General features: G+C 44.5%; 2 protein-coding genes across 2 annotated transcripts in view; one reads left to right on the top strand and one right to left on the bottom strand.

The window, feature by feature from the left end:
- Positions 1–22707, top strand: part of LOC147885922 (uncharacterized) — an 87823-nt gene that overhangs the window by 59531 nt on the left and 5585 nt on the right. The window contains exon 14 of the mRNA XM_087396374.1: positions 14599–14659. Coding sequence (XP_087252500.1) covers positions 14599–14659 — 61 coding nt within the window. The remainder of the gene's footprint in view (positions 1–14598; positions 14660–22707) is intronic.
- Positions 17093–19259, bottom strand: LOC147885923 (uncharacterized). The gene has a single exon (XM_087396979.1). The coding sequence runs from the start codon at positions 18287–18289 to the stop codon at positions 17093–17095; it is 1197 nt and encodes a 398-aa protein (XP_087253105.1). The 5' UTR covers positions 18290–19259.

A 22707-nucleotide genomic window follows, 5' to 3' on the forward strand; every position in this document is an offset into this window, starting at 1 on the left:
TGCTCCTTGAGAATTTCTCGATGAACGAGGAGTTTTTTATGCTATCCATTGGTGGGAAGGTCTTAGCTGTTATTATAGCCAGTGTCTAAATCCCTTACAATGTTTACTCAAATTTCAAGAAAGGCCCAAATTTTACATGGTAGAAGCTTCAATTATGCCAAAGGAAGACATAGGACAGAAAAGCCCTAAATTTTTGGGTCAGGGTTGTACGGAAGATTGTATGCTGCAGGTACAGTCGTACGGCAGGCAAGCTGTACAGGCTGTACGGCTGATTTGCAGTGGGCTGTGCGATCTTCTTGTAGGTCGATGAAGGGGCTTCTGGGCTGACTAAAGGATTGGCCGTTGGTGAGGCATTTGGAGCGGGGAGAGGAGAATCAGGGCAGTAGCATCCAAGTGGCGCAGATTTCGAGGCTGTTTGGTACGGGCTTGTTGTACGGCAAATCGTACGTCAGTATGGTAGATCGTACGGCAGTACGGCATATTGTATGGCATATCATACAACAGCTGCAGAGGTCAGGTTGTACGGCGCAACAGTCCAGCCGTAGCACATGTCGATGTAGATCAGCTCCTTCATGCAGTTGCGGGCATCTTCTCAGCCAGCAACTCACCATGCTTCCGCTGGAGGTAGTGTAAACTGAAGGTCCGGAGTTCGAGGCACCATCAGCGTTGAGCGAGGGAGCAGTTGCGAGAGAGGCTAAAGGTAGCGGGCAGAATGGCACAGTGTAGGAGATAGCGGGCAGAATGGCGCAGCGTAGAGCAGAAGCGGTTAGCGGAGGAGATAGTGGGCAGAATGGCGCAGCGTAGAGCAGAAGCGGGAGCAGCAGCGTGGGCTAGTAGAAGAGCGCATAGAGGCGGTAGCAGAGTGGAGACATGGCAGCGAAGGATGGGCAGGATGCTTCAGCATGGCTCTGATACCAACTGTTGAAAATGGGGAGAAGGTGAGAGACACATGATTGGAGACGAGCTGAGGCACAAACTGATGTGGATTGATTGATGGGTCAAAATCACAGCAAGTACATAGCCTCTTTTATAGGCTGGGCAAGCCTTATCTTCTCACACAGAAACCTCATAGATGAGGTCACACACAAGAGAATCTAGATCCTATAGTCTAGGTGAGGAATCACATCTACCTCATGAGGTGGCACAAGTGGCCTCAAGACTCTTCACACTCACACAACTATAGGACACTCCTAGTACTCTAGGACCACACACACTAGGACTCCGATTCCAACAGGCACTTTACGAGAGAGTTTTTGGCAAAGTTCTGGCAGGATCCGGGTGGACAGACGAGATCATGAGTACCATCGGGGTCAAACAAGGGTGTCCTTTGTCGCCTACCTTGTTTGGCCTCTACATTGACGAGCTTGAGACAGTGATGCAAACACAGGGGGGTGTAGGTTGCTCTCTTGCGGGCACGCTGATCTAGATTTTGCTCTATGCAAATGATGTGGCTCTCTTGTCTTCCTCAGCAGAGGGGCTTCAGAGACACCTAGACGCACTACAGTCCTTTTGTGGGTCCCATGATTTGAAAGTCAACCTGGGTAAAACCAAGGTCATGATCTTCAATACATCTCGAGCCATCATGCGTCAGGAGCAGTTCACATTTGCGGGGTCATCTCTTGAGATAGTTTCATCATACACTTATGTTGGGGTTATCTTCTCCGGACCGAGCTTCACTATGAGACCCGCGATGCAGCCACACTTGAGTAGAGGGTATGCCTCACTGGTTAGGGCTAGGCTAGAGAGGCAGTGCTTCCGCTCGCACTTTCAGGATCCACACACCAAGGGGTTGCTTTTTGACTCCTTAGCTCGCCCAGCGGGGATGTACGGCAGCCCTTGTGGGGGGCCAGACTTGTCGGATACAGAGTGGGCCCGTGTGGAGCGGCTACAGGTTCTCATGTTATCACGGATGATTCGTGGTAAGTCATCCGTTCCTCACCAGATCATTCAGGCTGAGTTTGGGTCACCCCCTTTACAGCCAGATGCTGCATTTTAGGTCATCACATATCTGTACCGAGTTAGAGAATATGGGGATTATACCTCGGGACGTAGCAGGCTACCATGGATAGCTCTATCCTCTTTTATGGCACTTGCAACAAGAGGAGATCAGAGGTGTTGATATGCACGTACAGAGAGATGGTTTGAGCGACTGGGGCTCCACATGGATAGACTACCTCCCTTCCAGTATAGCATGGATGCTCTGTTCTCTCCGCTCTTATCACACGAGGTCAACCAGGTTATCCGTGAGGATCTACTACAGCTACACACTTTTCGGACTTGGTTGGAACCGACGAGTGAACTCCCAGTGAAGCTTAGCTTCTACAAAGATCACTTCTTACATATCACACCGGAGGGTTTCATTGATCCACCAGGATACACACAGATTCACCTACCCCACTCGCTGAGAATCTCTCTTGGGGCAGTTCCGGGTCTCTTCACACAGACTTCGCATCGAGAGCGGCAGAGCAGAGCGACTACCTAGGGAGCGGCGCATATGCACACTGTGTGACATACATGAGGTTGAGACAGAGGAGCATTTCATCTTCAGGTGTCTTGTGTACTATGAGTTCCGAGGACGTTTCGATTGCCTCTTCAGGGATAGTTATGGGATTTTAGCGCGTTTCCTCTCCTACCCAGACCAGCGGTGTTTGGCAAGTTTCATTCATGAGGCACTTAGACACCGCGAGAGGATACTCCGAGCACGGAGACAGGAGCAGACTTCTTCCTCGGTTGATCCCTCTCAGAGGTCTATCACGGAGTTCTTTCAGCTAGATCACATGGACCCCAACGAGACGAGGCCTCGACATGCCCGTGACCCGGAGCCCGTGACCCGATAGCTCAGTCTATGTGTAATAGGTATTAGCCAGTGTGGTTAATTCTCACAAGGCTAAGGACCGTTGGTCTAAACTTGTAAGAGTTGGGCTCAGGGTGGAGGCCAGATGTATCTAGAAATTCTAGGGACCTAGGGCTATCGTGAGGGTCATGGTGGCCTTGGGGTTTTAGAAGGTATCTTGCTAGTTTGTGGATCCTCTACGGGGCCTTCTTTGTGGCTTGCTTGAGGTGCTATTTTGTGTTTAGGTTCCTTTGAAGTATGCTGTAAATTCTTTCATTCCTTGGCTTGTATTTCAGGTCCTTAGCAACCCTTAGAAGGATTCTGTCGTGGATTACTTGTGCCAGGATGGCACACAGCAAGAAAACGTTTCAAGAAGTGTGGGTGTGTCGTGGGGTCACGGAAGCCCCCAAAGGGTCTTGACAGCTAGAGTGAGACGCTACAGATAGTTGCAGATGCTCTAGAAGGGCGATTGAGGGAGGAACCTAGTGAATGGGATGGGGGGATCTTGTTTGATTGGGGGAAAGAGAGGGCAGGTTGAGAGCAAGTGGTATGAGAGAGACTTATTAAAGTTTGTAGAAGACCAACTAGGTCTTTGAGACCAAGTTTGAAATGTATCATGATAATAAAACCCATGCTAGGAGAAGCAAAGATCTAATGGAAGCTAAAAATAAAACTTACAACAGAAATACACTTTGAATGTGTGTGTGTGTGTGTAAAAAGTGCGTTTCATACGTTACCATACACGTACGGCATACGGGTATGGAAGTATGATTGGAGTATGGATCAGCCCTTGGGGCTGAATCATATGTGACCCTAATTTTTTAAATTAAAAAAAGGGAAAATATACATTGTGCACATTTAATTGAGAGAGAGCTACAAAATTTTCAACTTCAAACTCATATCAATTTAAAAGTCAAGAAATTGATAAAAAATTGTTTTCGTAAAGGTCTAGGAACCCCGTTTCCCCCCTCAAAAAAAGCCAAGTATGATTGGCCGTACCATATGCATACGGGATAATTATTTCATACGCGTATGGTTCAGCCAACCATACACGTACAGACCCAACTATATGCGTGTGTGTGTGAGAGAGAAAGAAAGAAAGAAAGAAATTTTAATAGAGTCTTCGGAAGACCGATGGGTTCTATCATGCCCTATCAGTCCGTACGGCTTCTGTCAGTCGTGCGTTTCGCTTGCTTGCTGCTGTTCTCAGCCTCTCTCTCTTTTTCCTTTTGTCTTTCCCTTACAGCTTCTCCCCTTTTTACTCCTTTCCTATGGAAACTGTCTAGACCTACATGCACAAGAAGCAAAAACAGGACTCGGGTCAGGTTGTTACTCGATGCATGCCTCTCTTGAGGCCTAATTGGTTTTTCATGTTATGCATGAGGGCTTTGAGGACACGCGCTAGGATTGGAAGGACTCTGCTCCCACTATTGGGCTCATGGTGGAGGTGGATGACATTGTTGATCCCGTGCGTGATTACGCCAAGCATGCTATTATTACTTTTTTCTCGGGACGCATGCCTGTTGCAGCAGATGTGGGAAATTGGCTCACCAGGACTTTGGGAAATTGGCTCACCAGGACTTTGGGTGGTTGTTTTGTTCGGAAAGTGCATTATGCTGCTTGGGGGTTTCTTGAGGTTATTATGATAGATGAACTGCACAAACAGATGCTCTTTGAACACTCCCCTTTGTTTTATGGGCAGCAGATGGTGCATGTTTTTCCTTGGTTGCCCACCAAGGATTATCAGGCTTTAATTCGCCATTGCTGTCCGGTATGGGTGGAAGTGGTTGACTTCCCTCAGTGCTTGTCTTCTCTCTTACCCAAAATTGCAGCATCATTGGGTAAGGTGGTGTGCCCTCCGTGGCCAAATGGGAACTCCAACTGATTTTGTATTTTGTGGGATACAGATCATCCCACTCCTGACTCCTATTCTGTTACGGTGAATCAGGTGGATGTGGGCAGTGCCTTTTACAAGCTCAAAGTGGGGCCTGTTTGCAGGTGCATGTTTTGAATGTAAGAACTTTGGCCACATGGCTTCTCAGTGCCCTCTTGTTATGCATAAAAAGCCTTTGGAAAATATGCCTGCTCAGATGCCTACTAAAGAAATGATGGGTCAGCCCGTTCTCAAATAGAAGGGTGTCAAGCCTCTTACTCTAGCTTAGGAAAAAGGCAAGACACTTGTTGTGTCCAATGGGAATGCCTCTCCCTCTATGCCTTCCACCTCTCAGCCCAAAAGGAAAGACAAAACTTTGTAGGAGATTTGGCAGACTCTTAGGAAAATTGTCGCAGCTAGACGTCCTTTACCTTCTCGCACTTGGAATGGTGCATCCTCGACTGGTCGTACTCCTGAAGAAAATTCAGGAGTGGGTATTACATGGGCAGCGGTGACAGCCAGTCGGTCTCTCTTTCCCGAAGAAGATATAGTTGGTTTGCTGTCCACTTCACAACTGGATAGTTGGTTTGCTGTCCACTTCTCAACCAGTTGTGATACCTCAAGGCCGGGGTCCGGATCTTGAGGTTGATATGCAGGCCTGATTTCAGTTCTCCCTCTACTGTACATAATCTGTAAATATGCTGTCGAAACTCATAAGTTTGACACTTAATGTACAGGGTTTGTGTGACGCTTCTAAATGGAAGATAGTCTGGGGGTATCTCAATCAATTATAGCCAGATGTGGTAGCTTTGCAGGAACATAATCAGCATGTGTATGCTGGACAGCATGGTCATTTTTACGGTTATGAGATTTTCTATGTTGGACAGCATTCCTTTTCGGTGGTCTTTTTGATCAGGCATGATCTTCAGCCCTCTGTGGCCTTCAACGATTCACAAGGTAGATGGATGGCTATGCAATGCATTGTACAGGGTGATATCTTTGAATTTGCATCTATCTATGCTCCTCAATCCTCCCGTCATGGAGGACAGATTTGGGAAGATATGCAGAGGTATCCATGGAGGCAGTATGCTTTTCTTTGTGGTGACTTCAACAATGCTCCTCAGCCAGGGGATAATACATCTGGCCATACACATATGTTGGCCTTTGAGAGGCAGAGCTGGTCTAAATTGTTGCTTGATTTCAAACTTTCTGATCTTTGAACAGCATCTTATCCATTGCTGCCTGGGTTTACTTTCCAGCACAATGCTCAATCTACATACAAAGCTAGACTGGACAGGTGGTACAGAGTTGATCCTCAGCACTCTGATACTTTTACTACTACCTTGTCAGTTGATTATGCATTTGTGCATTCGGATCATGCACCTCTATGTTTGAGGATTTCTCTGCATGACATGCCGGATGATCAGCTTCCACACAGAAGGCTCCTCATGGTTAACAATAGCTATTTGGATCTGTAATAGAGGGTGACTTTTACTTAGGCTAAAAGTTAGTGGAAAGGCCTTTATTGGTTTGTACGTGTTTTCCCTTTCTTTAGGGGATACCATAAGTTGCCACGTGGCATCCTAGGAGGTAATCCCATATACAATATTGCTTTGTACTCACTTGGGCCATACCTATATAAGGGCCCTAGTTGTACTTGGCATTCATTCATGATTTGTACTCCATTACTGAAATAGAATACACAGCAAGAGTTCTATTACTCAGCTGAATTTTAATTGGGATTGATTCCTCTTGTCCTTGTGCAGTCCCTCACAAGTTTCTGTTGTAGGTCCAGCCCATGACCTTCCACTCCTACTTTTTGCTAATACATAAGGTACTTCACTACTCTAACTTTCCTGCCCTATTTCCATTATGTTCTACCAATTTAGTGGCGTTTACCTTCAGTTAGAAGCAATCCTGTTGCGTTGGTATTAGAGCACTTTTCTTGGGAATTCGTGGGAAATTTTTGCCCAATCACTTTGAAAATTGGAGCATCTACTCTTGAGCGTATGGCCTACCTCTGCGCAAAAATTCAGCACCAGAAGTGTTCTCTGTTGGCAGCTGCCATGTGGCAGGCTCTGGGAAACCCTAATTTTCGAAGTGTTCAGAATTTGGGGCTTCTTGCATCAGTGGAAAGCCCTTGCTTCCCTGATCATTTCTATGTATGAAAATCACAAATTGGTGGAGGATAGGTCGACATTGCAGGAGTTCCCTAATTTGGCGCAAGAAATTTACGATCTGCTGCTTTTCTGCACCAAATCGGGTCAGTTATGGCTTGAACTGTTCGCCCTAAAATCGAGTGTCTGCCCTCAAAGTTTGGTGGAGATCCGAGCTTGGATGGAGGAGTTACGAGGAAATTCGACTGGCTGGCTAAGAAGATCTGCGACGATCTAGGGTTTGAGAGTTCTGATTTCTGATTTGCCTTCCTCCAAGGAGTCGCCTCAGCCTCCTGAGCATATGGAACAAGTTTGAAGATGATTAAAGTCCCTTTTGCCTTGAAATCTGCTTGAAAAATCGGTTCACAGGTGACGCAGTTTGCAAATTCTCGTCAGAAATTTCAGATTATTTTGGGGCTTTTGATATAGATGCATTTATGGGATGTATGTCATGTGATCTATGCTGTTGTTAAGGAAATTGGTGGATTATAGGCACTATTTCTACCAAATTCAAAATTTCTGCAGTCTATCCTTGGACTAGCATACATTGGTTTTTTTCCCCTTTGTGTAGTATTGGGTATATACAAGGTTTGTATCCTCCCATTGATATAAACTGTGACTGCACTTTGTTTTCATTTCAAACTCCTCTAAAATTTGGGACTGCACAGTGTACAAGGCATAACTCTGTTGATATCCATTGGGAATTGAGTTATTATTGATCAAGGCTTAAGTGCATTTCCACTTGTTAAGATGCCTGCAAAGAGATCTACTGGCCAATCCAGTAAGCAGCTAATTGGAAATCTTGATTCCATCACAGAGAAGGAAGCAATTGATGACTCAATAAGGGTTGGTGGAATAGTCATGCTGGGCATTGGTTCTATTGAGGGAGATCAGGCTGTAATTTCTGAGCCCACTGAACCTCATGTTGGCAATATTCAAGGGGATTTTGAAGCTACTCCTCATGCACAAATGTCCCTTAACCAGGAGCAGATTATAAGGAGTTGTACGGATCCAAAGCTACAGATATTCAAGGAGTTAACCAATGAGATCAAGGCCAATAATCAGAGGATTGACCAAAGGATGCAGAACATGTCTACCACTCTTAATAAAAGGTTTGACCAGTTCAAGAGAAGCCAAATCTATGATGGGAAGAGACCTTTGGATTCCCAAATTGATGGAGACTTGGGTTCAGATGATGATGATAATGATCCTGTACATGTAGCTGACCCAGTTGGTTTTATGGCTTCTGCCCGAAGGACCTATCACTCTAGTGGAGTTACAGCTCATATGGATAAGGATTCAACACATGGTAAGGCTCCTAATAGTAACAGTTCAGCAGCAGAAGAGTTGTGTCAAAAATTCCATGAATATAAATTGGTACCAGTAGACCTTCGGCAACAATGACATTCCAGCAATATATACAAACAGTTAAATCTATTGAACCAAAAGGATCTTTTCATTAAGACAAAGATATGAAAGACAAGATTATACTTTCTAAGTTCAAAGGTGATTCTACCTCTCCTAATGAATCGGAGAAATGGCTCAACAAGATGGATGAATACTTCCTTGTATATCCAAAAGGTGATCAAGGTAAAATCAGATTTGTTGTTCTTCATCTTGAAGATTATGCCCACTCTTGGTGGAGGCATTTACAGCAAGAAGGGTCAACTTTTAATGCTTGGGATGAGTTCAAGGCTGAAATGTTTAAAACTTTTATATCTCCTTTTACTAGAGATCAATATATTTGTAAGTGGTATGATCTTACTCAGCAAGAATCAGTGAAAAATTATATCGAACAGTTTTGACTTCCTGCACCTGCTACAACTTCTTATGTTTCTAGGTTTCCCACAGTGTATGGCAGTGGCATGGGACAACCTAAGGTTTACAAGGCTACAGATGTAAAGCCATCATTTAAACCTACTCCAAAGGATGATCTGGGTGATAAAAGAAACAAGTTGGTTAAACAGTTATCTCAAGCAATTATTGATGATAGGAAGAAGAAGAATTTGTGCTACCTTTGTGGTGAGAAGGAATGTGTGCAAAGCTAAAACAGGAGAAAAGTTGAGCATGATTCTAGAGATTGATGATGATTTATCTCCTAATATTCCTGCAGCAGAATCTGAATTCCACGAATATCAGGAATGTGTGCATAAAGGCCTTGATGATGATGAGGATCATAGTTCAAAAAAGGGGACTACCTTTCACTTCGATCCAGGTGGTTTTTCCATGTGTGACACCATGCTTATGGGTGATAGTTTGCCAAAGTGCCCAAATAGTTCTAGACAATGGAACATTGAAGTTGTTGATAATTATGAGGATGAGATCAGAAATTCTGATGGAAATGATGCCGTTGATGATGATGAAGTGTATTGGGATACACAATCAGTTTTGTACAGCATATCTCCTGATGTTTTTATGGGCTGCAAGGGCTCTCAAACCCTCAGGTTAAAAGGAACAATCAATAATAGACTAGTCCACATTTAAGTTGACAGTGGGAGCACTCATAACTTCATTAATGCAAAGACACTTCAAACAGTGAGGTTATGCCCATCCACTTTGGATCATGGGATCAAAGTTGAGGTGGCTAATGGTCAGCATTCCCACAGTAAGCAATATTGTCAGGTTGCTCAAGTGCAACTTTACTTTTCATGGAGATCTAATTGTCTTGGAAATGGGACCTATTGACATTGTCCTTGGTTGTGAATGGTTGAGAACCTTGGGAGAATTCTCTATGGACCTTAATAGGTTGTATATGAAGTTTATGCATGAAGGTAAGCACATCACCTTGATGGGTCACCAATCTCCTAAGTTGTCCTTAATTTCTGCAAGAAGAATGGCCAGAGACCTCAAAAGTGTTTGTGGAGTCTATGCTATTCATTGACCAAGTCTCAAGAGGGTAATGGGTTGTTGGTGGAGGATAAAGACATGCAGTCCCTATTACAGCAATACTCTGATGTATTTGTTGATCTTCCCAACCATCTTCCTCCCATGAGAGATGTGGATCATGCAATTGTGTTGGAGCCAAGATCTAAGCCAATCAACAAAGCTCCATACAGACTTTCTAGAGCTGAAAGAGAAGAGGTGGCAAGGCAAATAAAGGAACTTCTTGACAAGGAATTTATTACACCCAGTCAGTCACCCTTTGCGTCTCCTATATTATTGGTTAAGAAGAAGGATGGCTCATTTAGAATGTGTATTGATTACAGGGATTTGAACAAAATGACAATTAAGAATAGGTTTCCTATCCCTAGAATTGAATGCTTAGAGGGGCAAAGTACTTCACAAAGATTGACTTAAGGTCAGGCTATCATCAAATAAGGATGAAGGAGGGAGATGAACATAAAATTGCCTTTAGGACAGAACGTGGGCTTTATCAATTCAAAGTGATGGCATTTGGTCTAACCAATGCACCTGTAACTTTTCAGGCCCTAATGAACAAGGTATTGTAGCCTTTCCTCTATAAATTTGTTTTGGTATTCTTTGATGATATATTGATCTACAACAAAATAAAAGAAGAGCATTTATTGCATGTCCAGCAAGTATTGGAAGTATTAAGGACACACCAGTTGTATGCCAAATCAAGTAAATGCACTTTCATGGCTGAAGAAGTGGAATATCTTGGTCATATTGTCAGCAGTAGTGGCATTAAGGTGGATCCCAGCAAGGTAAAGTGTGTAAAGGATTGGCCTATACCTCAGAATATCACCCAGCTGAGAGGTTTCCTTGGTCTAGCATCATTCTATAGAAGATTTATAAGGTATTTTGCCAAATTGGCAGCTCCTCTCACTGATCTTCTAAAAAAGAATGCTTTCCAATGGTCTAACAGTGCCAATAAGAGCTTTCAAGCATTAAAGGAGGCATTAACTTCAGCACCTATCTTGGTATGTCTTGATTTCTCTCAACCTTTTATAATTGAGGCTGATGCTAGTGGAAGGGGTATTGGAGCTGTTCTAAAGCAGAGTCATGGAGTTATTGCCTTTGAAAGTCGGAAATTGGATGACAAGGAGTCAAGTTTCCACATTTATGACCAAGAGATGTTGGCAATACTTCATGCAATCAAAAAGTGGCACCACTACATCTATGGCAGCCATTTCAAGGTCAAGACTGATCATAAGACTCTCAGATATTTTCTATCTCAGTCTTCTCTATCACCCAAGCAAAGGAGATGGCTATCCATTGTGCAAAACTGTGGCTTTGACATAGATTACAAGATGGGCAAAGAAAATATTGTGGCAGATTCTCTTTCTAGGATACGGGCTTGTACTTTGTCATCTAGTATTGAGGTTTATAAGGATTGGATGCATGGCATTCAAGAAGAGTATCTCAATGATCCTCAAGCAGCTGCTATGTTTCAAGACTTGCAAGATCTTGACTGTCAGCAATATCCCAATTTCAAGTTGCACAACGGGCTCTTGTGGTATAATGATAGAATATTTCTTACTGAAAAATCCTCCTATAAGCTTCTAATCTTGCAGGAATTTCACTCATCTCCTATGGCTGGGCATATAGGCCTCAACAATACGTATGATAAGGTAAAACAGGGTTTTTATTGGAAGGGGCTTTGGAAGGATGTTCTTGCTTATGTACAAAGCTGTAAGCCCCGTCAACAAAACAGGGAGTTGAATTTGAGGCTAGCTGGTCTACTACAACCTCTGCCTATACCTCAAGGTAAATGGACACATATCAGCATGGACTTTATTACAGGTCTACCAGTGACCTCTAAGGGTTGGAACGGCATCTTTGTAGTTGTTGACAGACTTACTAAAGCTGCCCACTTCATTCCTACTAAGACACAATTTACAGCTTCCAATGTGGCTAAGCAATTCATGGAGAATGTGTTTAAATAACATGGACTTCCTTAGGAGATTGTGAGTGATCGCGATGCTAAGTGCATGGGGCATTTTTAGCAAGAGCTTTTCAGTTCTATGGGAACACTTCTTACCCCAAGTACAACAGATCACCCTCAAACTGATGGGCAAACAGAGAGGGTTAACCACCGGTTGGAAGAGTATCTAAGGCATTTTTGTTTTGAGACCCAAGCATCTTGGGATCAATGGTTGCATCTAGCTGAATTTTGTTATAATACCACTAAGCACACTTCAATTGGTATGAGCTCTTTTGAAGCCATGTTTGGCGGTAAAGCTCATGTCCCATCAACCATTAGTGATCAAGCATTGACCAGCCAGCAAGCCAAGGAATATTTGGCTCACATGATTGCTCTATTACAGCAATGTAAAGATAATATGGTAAGGGCCAAAGCAAGGATGAAGGATTATGCTGATGAGCATAGGAGAGATCTTCATTTTGAAGAAGGGGATTATGTGTTTCTCAGATTATAGAAGTCTAGGCATGCTTCTTTGAAAGGTAATACCAATGTTAAACTTGCTCATAGGTATTATGGACCTTACAAGGTTTTGAGGAAAGTTGGGGAAGTGGCTTATGAGTTGGAGCTTCCATCATCCTCTAGAATACACAAAGTATTCCATGTGTCACTTCTCAAGAAATATTTGGGACTAAAGGAGCAAGTTATGGAAGAACTACCTCCTATGGATGAAGAGGGCCAAATTGAGTATATACCTGAGAAGATCCTTGGATTTAAAGATCACGTGTTGAGGAACAAGTCCTACATGGAATATTTTATCAAATGGAGAGGTCTACTTGATGAGGAGTCTTCTTGGCAGCCATGTACAATTGTGGAGCAGTACCCTCATTTGCTTAGCTGATTTCTATGGCCAAAATTGCATCTTTATGGGCAGATCTGATTTTCTTTTGCTATATGGCATATATGGATATGTTGCAGCCAGCATTCACTATTTTTTTCAGATCAGCATGTCTCTCACTGGATTATATGATCAGATCTGTTATATTGGACAGCATAGCTCTTCCACCCTGTTGCTTGGTCTCTTGGGAATATTATATGATCCATTTACAGGTCAGCATGCTTGCAGGGAGGTATTTGACTAAGAAACTTCATTGTTCAGCTGATATGACCAGAATTGAGCTATTCAGGTTTACAAGGAGAATTGTATATCCGGGTTACAGCCTTTTCAAATTTGAGGACAAATTTCTATTTGAGGAGGGAGGATTGTAATAGAGGGTGACTTGCGAGGATTGTAACAGAGGGTGAGTTTTACTTAGGCTAAAAGTTAGTGGAAAGGCCTTTAAGTGTTTTTCCTTTCTTTAGGGGATACCCTAAGTTGCCACGTGGCATCTTAGGAGGTAATCCCATATGCAATATTGCTTTGTACTCACTTGGGCCATACCTATATAAGGGACCCAGTTGTACTTGGCATTCATTCATGATTTGTACTCCATTACTGAAATAGAATACACAGCAAGAGTTCTATTACTCAGCTGAATTCTAATTGGGATTGATTCCTCCTTTCCTTGTGCAGCCCCTCACAAGTTTCTGTTGTAGGTCCAGCCCATGACCTTCCACTCCTACTTTTTCCTAATACATAAGGTACTTAAACTACCCTAACTTTCCTGCCCTATTTCCATTATGTTCTACCAATTTAGTGGCGTTTACCTTCAGTTAGAAGCAGTCCTGTTGTAGGATCATAATCATTTTAAGGCTATAGTGTATGATGCATGTCAACCTCTTTCACCTTAGAGTTTTATTGATACTGATTATGCCTGGGATGCATTTGTTGCTCGTATGCAATCAGTTATTTATTATGGCAAAAATTATCTCAAAACATTGAGGGATATGGTTGCTCGGGCAAAATCTACTTGTTAGTCTTTGACTGAACTCAGTCATTTTCGGTCTTTGTCTCTTGAAGAAAGCACATCTTTATGCCAAGCTAGACATTGTTTGCAAAGTAATGATCATAGAAAAATTGCCAAATGGGAGACAAGAGCTTTCTTGGATAAAGGTTGCTCGTCGAAGGGTTTTTTTAAAAGCTTACATCATAAGCGACAAGCTACCAATTTTTGTCGTACTCTGCTTTTTGATGGACATTGGACTTCCTCTCGAGCTCAACTTGCTGCAGCTTATGGTGACGGGGCATCTGGTGTATGTAGTCTCTTTATTTGGAGAGAGAGAGAGAGAGAGAGAGAGAGAGAGAGAGAGAGCATGCAGTATATATGGCTCTATTAGTAGAAAACTGTATAGAAAGAAAGAATAAAAGATGTATTAGAGCATTTTTTGAATTGCTGCATACATATCATACGTTGCTATTTTTATTAGGCATGGTTATACATTTAGGGCCTTGTGAATGAGACAGAAAAATAGTAGTGCCAATGGGCTGTATCTCAATTCTGATGCTATATATCTTGCACGAGGCCTGGGGAGGTTTTGTCAATGTGTTGTCAACCATGACCGGATACTCAAAAGCACTTGTGAATATAGATGATCACTCTTTTGGAGGTGCCTACAAGTTTATTAATATTAGCACAGCCTGTGCCCATTTTCGCAAGTGTAGAATTCTCTTTTTGAAGGGTAGCTCAATTCTTGCCCATGAAACATATGGTACTCAAGTCAAAGGATTCTGTTCCAATTGGACTTGGTGAAAGCTTCTCTTACAAATTTGTGGTAAAAAACTGCAACAAGAAGGCTTCCCCATTGTTTTTTATTACACCTGCAGACTTAGTCAGTCTGCTTATAGAAATTCTAAAATACTAGATATTCAAGTAGTGAGTGATACGGGGAGAGGAGGGAGAGACAAAATGAGATGTATGAAGTGTGTTTAAAAGGTCGAAAAATACAGTTCTTAGTTTGCTGCTCGTTGCTGCAGAATGTCAGGCCGCGATATACGGGACATATGTCAACAAGCTGAGCGCCATTGGGCATCAAAGGTTGGATCCTTTTATTCCTGCATGCATTAATGGGCCAGTTTTCCAGCTCTCTTTACAACACATAGATGCACATACACACACACTTTTTTGTTTAAATTTAGATTCATAGCTGTCCCAGAGTGGGACAGCTACTACTCACAACAAAATATTGACAACAAAAAGTAGAAAAGCTGCTCCAGGAAAGAACAGCTAGTACAAAAGAACTAAAAACACTAAAAAAACACATCTAGCTGGATTGCTGAAAGGTCTCCCCCCCCCCCCCCCCCCAACACACACACACACACACACACACACACACACACACACACACACACGCATGCGAACGCGCTCGCACGCACGCACGCACATGCACATGCATATACATATGTGTGTGTGGGGGGGGGGGGGCGGGAGAGAGAGAGAGAGAGAGAGAGAGAGAGAGAGAGAGAGAGATGTATTACCGTCTTCGGGAGGCCTTGTGGACCTATGAAAGAAAGTACAATCATAGAGTAACTTATAGATGGTACTGTGGGCTGATGTAGAGGGCTCGCTAAGGCCCTTTGCTGAGTACTTTACTAAACTAAGTTCAAAGCTCAAAGCTCGAAACTAGTACTAAATCTCAGAGTCAAAATATATAACCAAGTGCCATGGTGGCTCTCCCGTGAGCAGCGAAAATATCTCGTATCTGTGTGTGCCGGGTTCTCTCTCTCTGTGGCAGGGGGCATGGTCTTTGTGATCTCTGTATCTGGTGGGCCATGTCGAGAATGACGCCTCTGCTCGGGCGATCCCCTCCAAATGGCTGCACCTTAATTGTGTGTGCCCTAGTCCGTCTATGTCTTTGTGTGGTCCCTACGTCTCTAGTTGCATCCCTCCTTGTCGTCGTTTCATCCCACTGACCCATGATGCCTTCATATCTTCTATCTCCTTCTCTAATCCACCATGTCCGGGGAGCAGCCTCAAATGCTTAGAAATCTTTGTCGTTGAGCTTGGTCCATCTCCGTCTCCTATGGTTTTGTCCCCTCTTGTTCTCTGGTCTGACGCAATAGGGTCTCTTTGTGTCGTTGCATCTCCATTAGATAGAGGCCAACATTGACCTTATCTTGGAAGTGAATTAGATGAGAGAGAGGCCCAAAACCGTGCTCTTTCTGAAAGAGGCAGTGGTATCGTCCTCGGATCTCATAGTAAACTTAGCGACAAGTACACATGAAGTGCTCCTCTGTCTCCACCTCCCCAAGCGTGCATAGTCTGCAGATTTGCTCCTCTCTAGGCATACACGTGGCTCTTACTGCCTAAATCCTCACCTGATGGGACGAGACCCACATCTGTTCGATGGCAATCCTCAAGGCGTTTGAGACTCGCTTATCCTCCAAATACTGGGGTTTGATAATCACTCCATTCTCCAATACTCTCAAGAAGTATTCATGGTAGAACAGGATCTTGGCGGGGAACTCCTGGGCCCCTCCCAAAGTCTGTGAGGTGGTTTTTGCAAGAAATTGTAGATATACATAGGGGAGATGTTACAGCCAACTTTGTGAAAGAGCACTATGCTTTTTTGTCTTGCATTTCACACTCTAGACAGAGAGTCTACATACGCTCGAGGTGGAGCACGTGGGCTCAGAGATCTAGAAGTGCTTGACATCTAGTAGGAGAACCTTTTGGTATTGTATCCTGTCCTATTTTGTGGACGGACGGAAATATAAAGTGTTGCTTCTATATATGTCTCTGAGCATTGTCTATTTAGTGGCTTGCACATCTATGCACATTAAGTTAAGAAGTCTGTGATTCCACACCCCACACGCACACTGTGTGAGCTCCTAGGCAATACTATCAATCTTCCGCCGTGCGTACCCTCTGTTGGGTCATTTCTAACACAACCGTATATATGGTTGGACCTCATTTGTGAGACTAGGGTTCCACATCGATAGGATCATAGTTTTTTCCATACGTTACCATACGCATACGTCATAGGAGTATGGAAGTATGATTGGAGTATGGTTCAGCCCTTGGGGCTAAAACGTACGTGACCCTAGTTTTACCCAAAAAATTTCAGAAAAATATAGATTGATCATTGATCATTGTACACATTAAATTGACATAGAGGTATTAAACTGAAACTTGAAACTTGTATTAATTTTAAAGTCATCACTCATGAGTCATGAGTCGTGAATCGTGATTCATCATTCATGAAAGACTCTAGCCTCCAGAGACCGTAGTCATCTGGATTCTAGATTTTGATACATCATGATTCATACATAGTGTCCACTGTTAAATGATGGAATCATAGATCATAGATCAATAATCAATACTACACCAAAACATCATGATCAAAGGAAGTAGGTACTAGTAACTACACCAAAACATGAAAGGCAAAACATCATAAAGAAAACGCTGCCAGTGTGCCACAGCCAGGAAATAAAGCATGCATGACAATTCACAACCAATGAGGCTCAAGCCTCAAGCTGCATCTTCATTCTCATCCTCTTGCTCATCCTCATCCTCATCATCATCTGCATCAATGCCTGCACCCTCCTCATCCTCCTCCTCCTCCTCATCACTATCATCCTCATCTACCTCGCCATGGAACTCCAAAAGACTAGAGTTGCTTGAAGCTGCAGCAACATCCATCGTTCCTGTAAGTGTAACAATAGGGGCTGCAATGTCTTCTCCCTCTGTATCCGCTTGCCTCGCTAGCAGCCTATCATCATCCTTCTCCTTGTTGATCATTTCTAGGGTCACTTCTATCTTCTCAAATCCCCTTTCCTTGATTTTGGAAATGAGATGCAAATTAGTATGGATGTATACTAATTTCTCGGTATTCTTTGGAAGCAGCCTATTCCTTCTTTTAGTATGGATAAGAGAGAATGTGCTCCAATTTCTCTCACAAGGAGAAGCACATGTGTCTTGCGAGAGCACTCGAAGCGCTAACCGCTGCAAATTTGGTGTGTGAGTCCCAAATGTCTCCCACCATTTCACCCCTTGGTGCATTCTCTTTTCATCCTTTGCAATCGCATGAGCAAATGTGCCTGACATGGATTTGTAAATATCCAACTCATCACATAAGGTGCCTTGGCTGTCAACATCATACTTGGTGTACCGCTCTATGGCATCCATCCACCCATTGTGCACCTCCTTGTCACTATCTGGATTTTTCTCTCTCCAAATAGGATGGAGAACAAACGCTGCCACATGCAATGGAGAATGTATGATATTCCACATGTCAACACACAAGGCTCTAACATGAGCCAGCTTTGAGGATTCAATCCCATCAATAGTTACCATCTTCTCGACCATCCGATCAGTGAGTTCATATACAAGTCCCATGGGAGCCCCTTCCCTATCAGCCAGGCGAAGGATCTTCAAAATAGGTGCACAAAGCTTCACAATGAGTCTTGCATCTTGCCAAAATGAAGCACCCAATATAATGGAAGACACCTGTTGTGCTTTCACAGTGCGTGACACCTTCTTCTTGCAATACTCATCACTGACAACCATGCGGCGCAATCCATTGTATACCCTCTCATCCAACAAGTTTGCTAACATGATAAACATGTAAGCAAACCGTGTTTGTGCTGGCTTCACTAATTCCTTCTTGCTGAATTTTCCATTCATTGCTAACACGGTGTGTTTCCGGGTAATAAATGTCACAATCATGTTAGCATGTAACAACACTGGCTTCACCCATGCAAGCTTTCCAATGTCCTCAAACAAGAGGTCAAGGCAATGGCATATGCATCTAGTATAGAAAATGTGAGGCCAGCCACTCTTCCTTCACCAATTCTCCTACCTGCACACAGTTAGATGCATTGTCCATACACACCTGCACCACATTTTCAGCCCCAACATCAAGAATGGCATCTTTCATTATCCCAAAGATGTACTCCCCTGACTTATACTGCCCACTTGTGTCCACGGACTTCAAGAAGGCTGAACCAAATATGCATGAGACCATAATATTGATTATAGGCCGGCGTCGAGTGTCAGACCAACCATCACAAGTTATGGTGCAGCCATATTTTTTTCACTTATCCCGAAACTGTAGCATCTCTTGATCTATGCATACTGCTTCATTACTTAGCTCCGTTGTGCGCAAAACATTGTAGGATGGAGGCTTGAAGGTAGGCCCAACTTGGCCAATGACACGAACCATCTCCAAAAAATAAGGGCTCCTCACCTTCCAATGAGGAATATCCTCTGCAAAGAAAAAACGACGGAGAGTAATGTATGCATCCTTCCGTGCTTGTGACTCCCATGCCTTTTCCAAGGTTCCCTTTGACATCTTCAACTTTTGCTTTGGCTCATATGCACTGCCAGATGCATTTCCACTTGCAGTACTACTCATCGAGGCATCTCCCAAATCAGCCACATCTTCAACAAGCTGTTTTGCAGCAGTTTTTAGGGCCGCCTTTGCCTGCAATCTTCGACAAGTATCTTTCACATTTTCAAGAGGAGCGGTACACTTGTCAACCCCCAAGCGTGTGAGCCCAAGAAAATGTGCCCTTATACGGGTCGGTCCTCCATCCCATGAATGAGGGCAATATTTACATTTACAAGTGTATTGGCCCTTCCCCAAAGGCTTTAAGGCCTCTACAAATTCCCATTCTGGTCCTTTTTGTCTTCCCATTTGCAGATCTGCAAGCTGCAGATTTGCAAAAGAGGGCAAATAAGGCATTGGGCAAAGGAACAATTTCCAAAGAGGGCTTGAAGCCCTTGCAGGCTGCCCTGTTAGATGGCATCAACTAAAGAGAGAGCACTTGCTGCAAAACAGGAAAAAAGAGCAGCCATTGCAATTACCTTGACGCTTGGAGCAGGTAGAGCGTAGAGGCAAGCTGCGGGCTGCAACTGTACGGTGACCACTCACCTCCAAATCAAGTAGAAGAGGGCAAAGGGCTGCCTAAATAGAGGGCAGCAAGGTGCTGAAGAAGAGGGCAAACTGAAGAAGAGTGAAGGGCTGAGGGGACTCGGGAGTTGGGACTGAAGAAGAGGGCAAAGGGCTGCCTAAATAGGCTCTTGAGAAGAGGGCAAAGGGCTGCCTAAATAGAGGCCAAACGTCTGCCTAAATAGGCTCTTGAGGCAGCAAGGTCGGTGTGCAGGCAGAGAGTCGGTGATTGGAATTTGGGCATAGACTGTAGTACGTACGGCCTTTCTTGGGATTCGGGAGCCTTCACAAGGACGTCGTACGGATTAGAAAATAGGAGCCAAGCAATAATATAAGGTACGCATCCCGATCCCCCCCCCCCCCCCCCAAAAAAAAAGTCACGTACGAAAATACGTACGGACGTCCGTACGTACGGCCGTACGGAATCTGTACAGGAAAAAGGACCGTACGCATACGAATGCAACAGTGGATAGGATACCTCCTTTTCAGTACAATTTAGGTGCCCCTCCGGTACTCCCACCCACCATTCCGATCGGGCTACACACCAACTAGGTCATTCGAGAGGATCTCCTGCAGCTACATACCTTTAGGACTTGGTTGGAGCTGAGGGAGCTTCCAGTGAAGTTGAGTTTCTACAGAGATTACTGTCTTCATATTTCGGAGGAGGGATTCATCACACCACCGGGGTACACTGAGCTTCATATGCCTCATTCACTACGGATCTCATCGGACAGTTTCGGGTATCATCACACCGCCTCCGCATAGAGAGCGGCAGAGTAGAGGGGATTCCTAGGGAGCATCGCTTATGCATATTGTGCGACTGTCAGGAGGTTGAGTCGGAGGAGCATTTTATTTTTAGGTGTCCAGTGTACTACGAGATCCGAGGTCGCTACCACTGCCTCTTCAGAGACAGCTCCGGGCTCCTTTCCAGATTCCTCGCCTACCCAGATCAGAGATGCCTCGCGGTCTTCATTCACGAGGGGGTCCGAAACAGAGAGTACTTACTCAGGCGACGGGGCTTGGCCACATCATCAGACACATCTCAGAGCAGGATCACAGAGTTCTTTCCATCGAGTGACATTGATCGTCCAGTCTCTAGCCGCAGACGTGCCAGTGACCCCGACCCGACGATCGCAGCACGACACACGAGACATCGAGGGGACACACATCACTTTGGGGGACCTCCCATCATTGTTTAGACTCGGGATACGTCCCACAGGAGTCACGGTGGCTCTGGTTTTGCGTCGAGCCTCGTCTAGGAGATCGAGACACAGGGTACCCCTTGACGGGCGTCAGCGTCCCATCACCGGCTATGCACCAGCCAAGGCGACATGACATACGGAGGATTCTGCTCTGCTCTAGTCCTTTTCTTTTTCATTGTTACATCCAGATGTATTTGATTATATATGATCAGACTTAGGATTCAGCATGGGTGATGATGCTCGTTTCAGTAGCTCCACCCTTACTGTGATTTGTATCAGGTTTTCTTTCAGTCTCATAGACCCATCGGTCTTCCGAAGACTCTAATAAAATTTTTTTCTTTCTTTCTTTCTCCTTTCTTTGTGTGAGCTGCCGCCCATGTGGCAGCCCCCTCCCTCTTTCTTTTCCTAGGTTCACCCCCCCATGCTCTCCTCATATGGGGGCTTACAGATGGGGAGGTGACCATTCCAACACCCCCTCTCACTGACACATCTCGGCCCAATGCCAACACGTCGATGACGATGCTCCAGTGACTCCCTGGTTGTAGTCCTGTGGAACACTTGGATGTCGAAATTTTTTCTTGGTTTGTCATCCAGTGGTTCTTGTATTTGATTATGTATGATCAGACTTAGGATTCAGCACGGGTGATGATGCTCGTTTCAGTAGCTCCACCCTTACTGTGATTTGTATCAGGTTTTCTTTCAGTCTCATAGACCCATGGGTCTTCCGAAGACTAATAAAATTTATTTCTTTCTTTCTTTCTCCTTTCTTTGTGTGAGCTGCTGCCCATGTGGCAGCCCCCTCCCTCTTTCTTTTCCTAGGTTCACCCCCCCATGCTCTCCTCATATGGGGGCTTATAGATGGGGAGGTGACTATTCCAACACCCCCTCTCACTGACACATCTCAGCCCAATGCCAACAGGTCGATGACGATGCTCCAGTCGTAGTCCTGTGGAACACTTGGATGTCAAAATTTTTTCTTGGTTTTTCATCTAGTAGCTCTTGCTCCACCAGGTTTGGTTCCACTTCCGCATACCATCCTGGTACACAGGTCCATCTTTGGTAGCACCTCTTGGCACCACCTCCTTTAGTCACGTTCCCACCTTCGAAATTGAGCAATCTAGCCGTCACGATCTTCCAGTTGTCCCTCTCATAATGATTGAACAACTCCAAGCACCATGCTCTGAGGGTCTGTTTCAACCTGTCCTTCCTTTAGCAAGGTCCGCAACAAAAGAACATCTCCAGATAACCTGGACCGTGAACTCTAAACGTACTTGACTGAACCTGAGTCACCCTCCTCCTCGCAAGGGCACTGTCCTCCAGTTGTGGGAGTCAATTCCCAAGAGCTTCTAAATCAGGGTCGTCCTTGAGCAAGGTCCCTGCCTTCAGGCTCCCACACCTGTCAGCCTCCTACTTGGGCTCTGATACCAGGTTAGAAATGACCCAACAGAGGGTACGCACAGCGGAAGACTGATAGCATTGCCTAGGAGCTCACACAATGTGCGTGTGGGGTGTGGAATCACAGACTTCTTAACTTAATGTGCATAGATGTGCAAGCCAGTTAATAGACAATGCTCAGAGACAAATATAGAAGCAACACTTTATATTTCCGCCCGTCCACAAAGTAGGACAGGATACAATACCAAAAGGTTCTTCTACTAGATGTCAAGCACTTCTACATATCTGAGCCCACGTGGTCCACCTCGAGTATGTAGACTCTCTGTCTAGAGTGTTCTCCTCAACCTTGCTGCCCTGAATGTCAGCCTAGGTAGGCAGCCGTCCAAGCTCAGTCTGCAGCTCTTCCTTCTCTCCTGGTCCTGCGAGAATAGGCTCCAAGTGTAGGTCTCCTGTTGCTCCTGACTGCTGGTCTTTTATTGCTCGAGAAGATATATTGATCACAACACCTCGCTGCCCTAGAAGACAGCCAAGGTCCAGCCTTTAGGGAACTCAGTCTGCATCACACCTTCCACTCTCCTTCACTCCCAGTGTGAGGC

Source organism: Dipteris shenzhenensis, chromosome 25 (assembly GCF_047967505.1).
Source record: "Dipteris shenzhenensis isolate YYH24624 ecotype China chromosome 25, Dip_SZ_1.0, whole genome shotgun sequence".
Lineage (NCBI taxonomy): Eukaryota > Viridiplantae > Streptophyta > Polypodiopsida > Gleicheniales > Dipteridaceae > Dipteris > Dipteris shenzhenensis.

What these genes read in the sequence shown, in the direction of transcription:
- LOC147885923 (XM_087396979.1), bottom strand. Translation starts at nt 18,289, where the DNA reads ATGATTGTGACATTTATTACCCGGAAACACACCGTGTTAGCAATGAAT.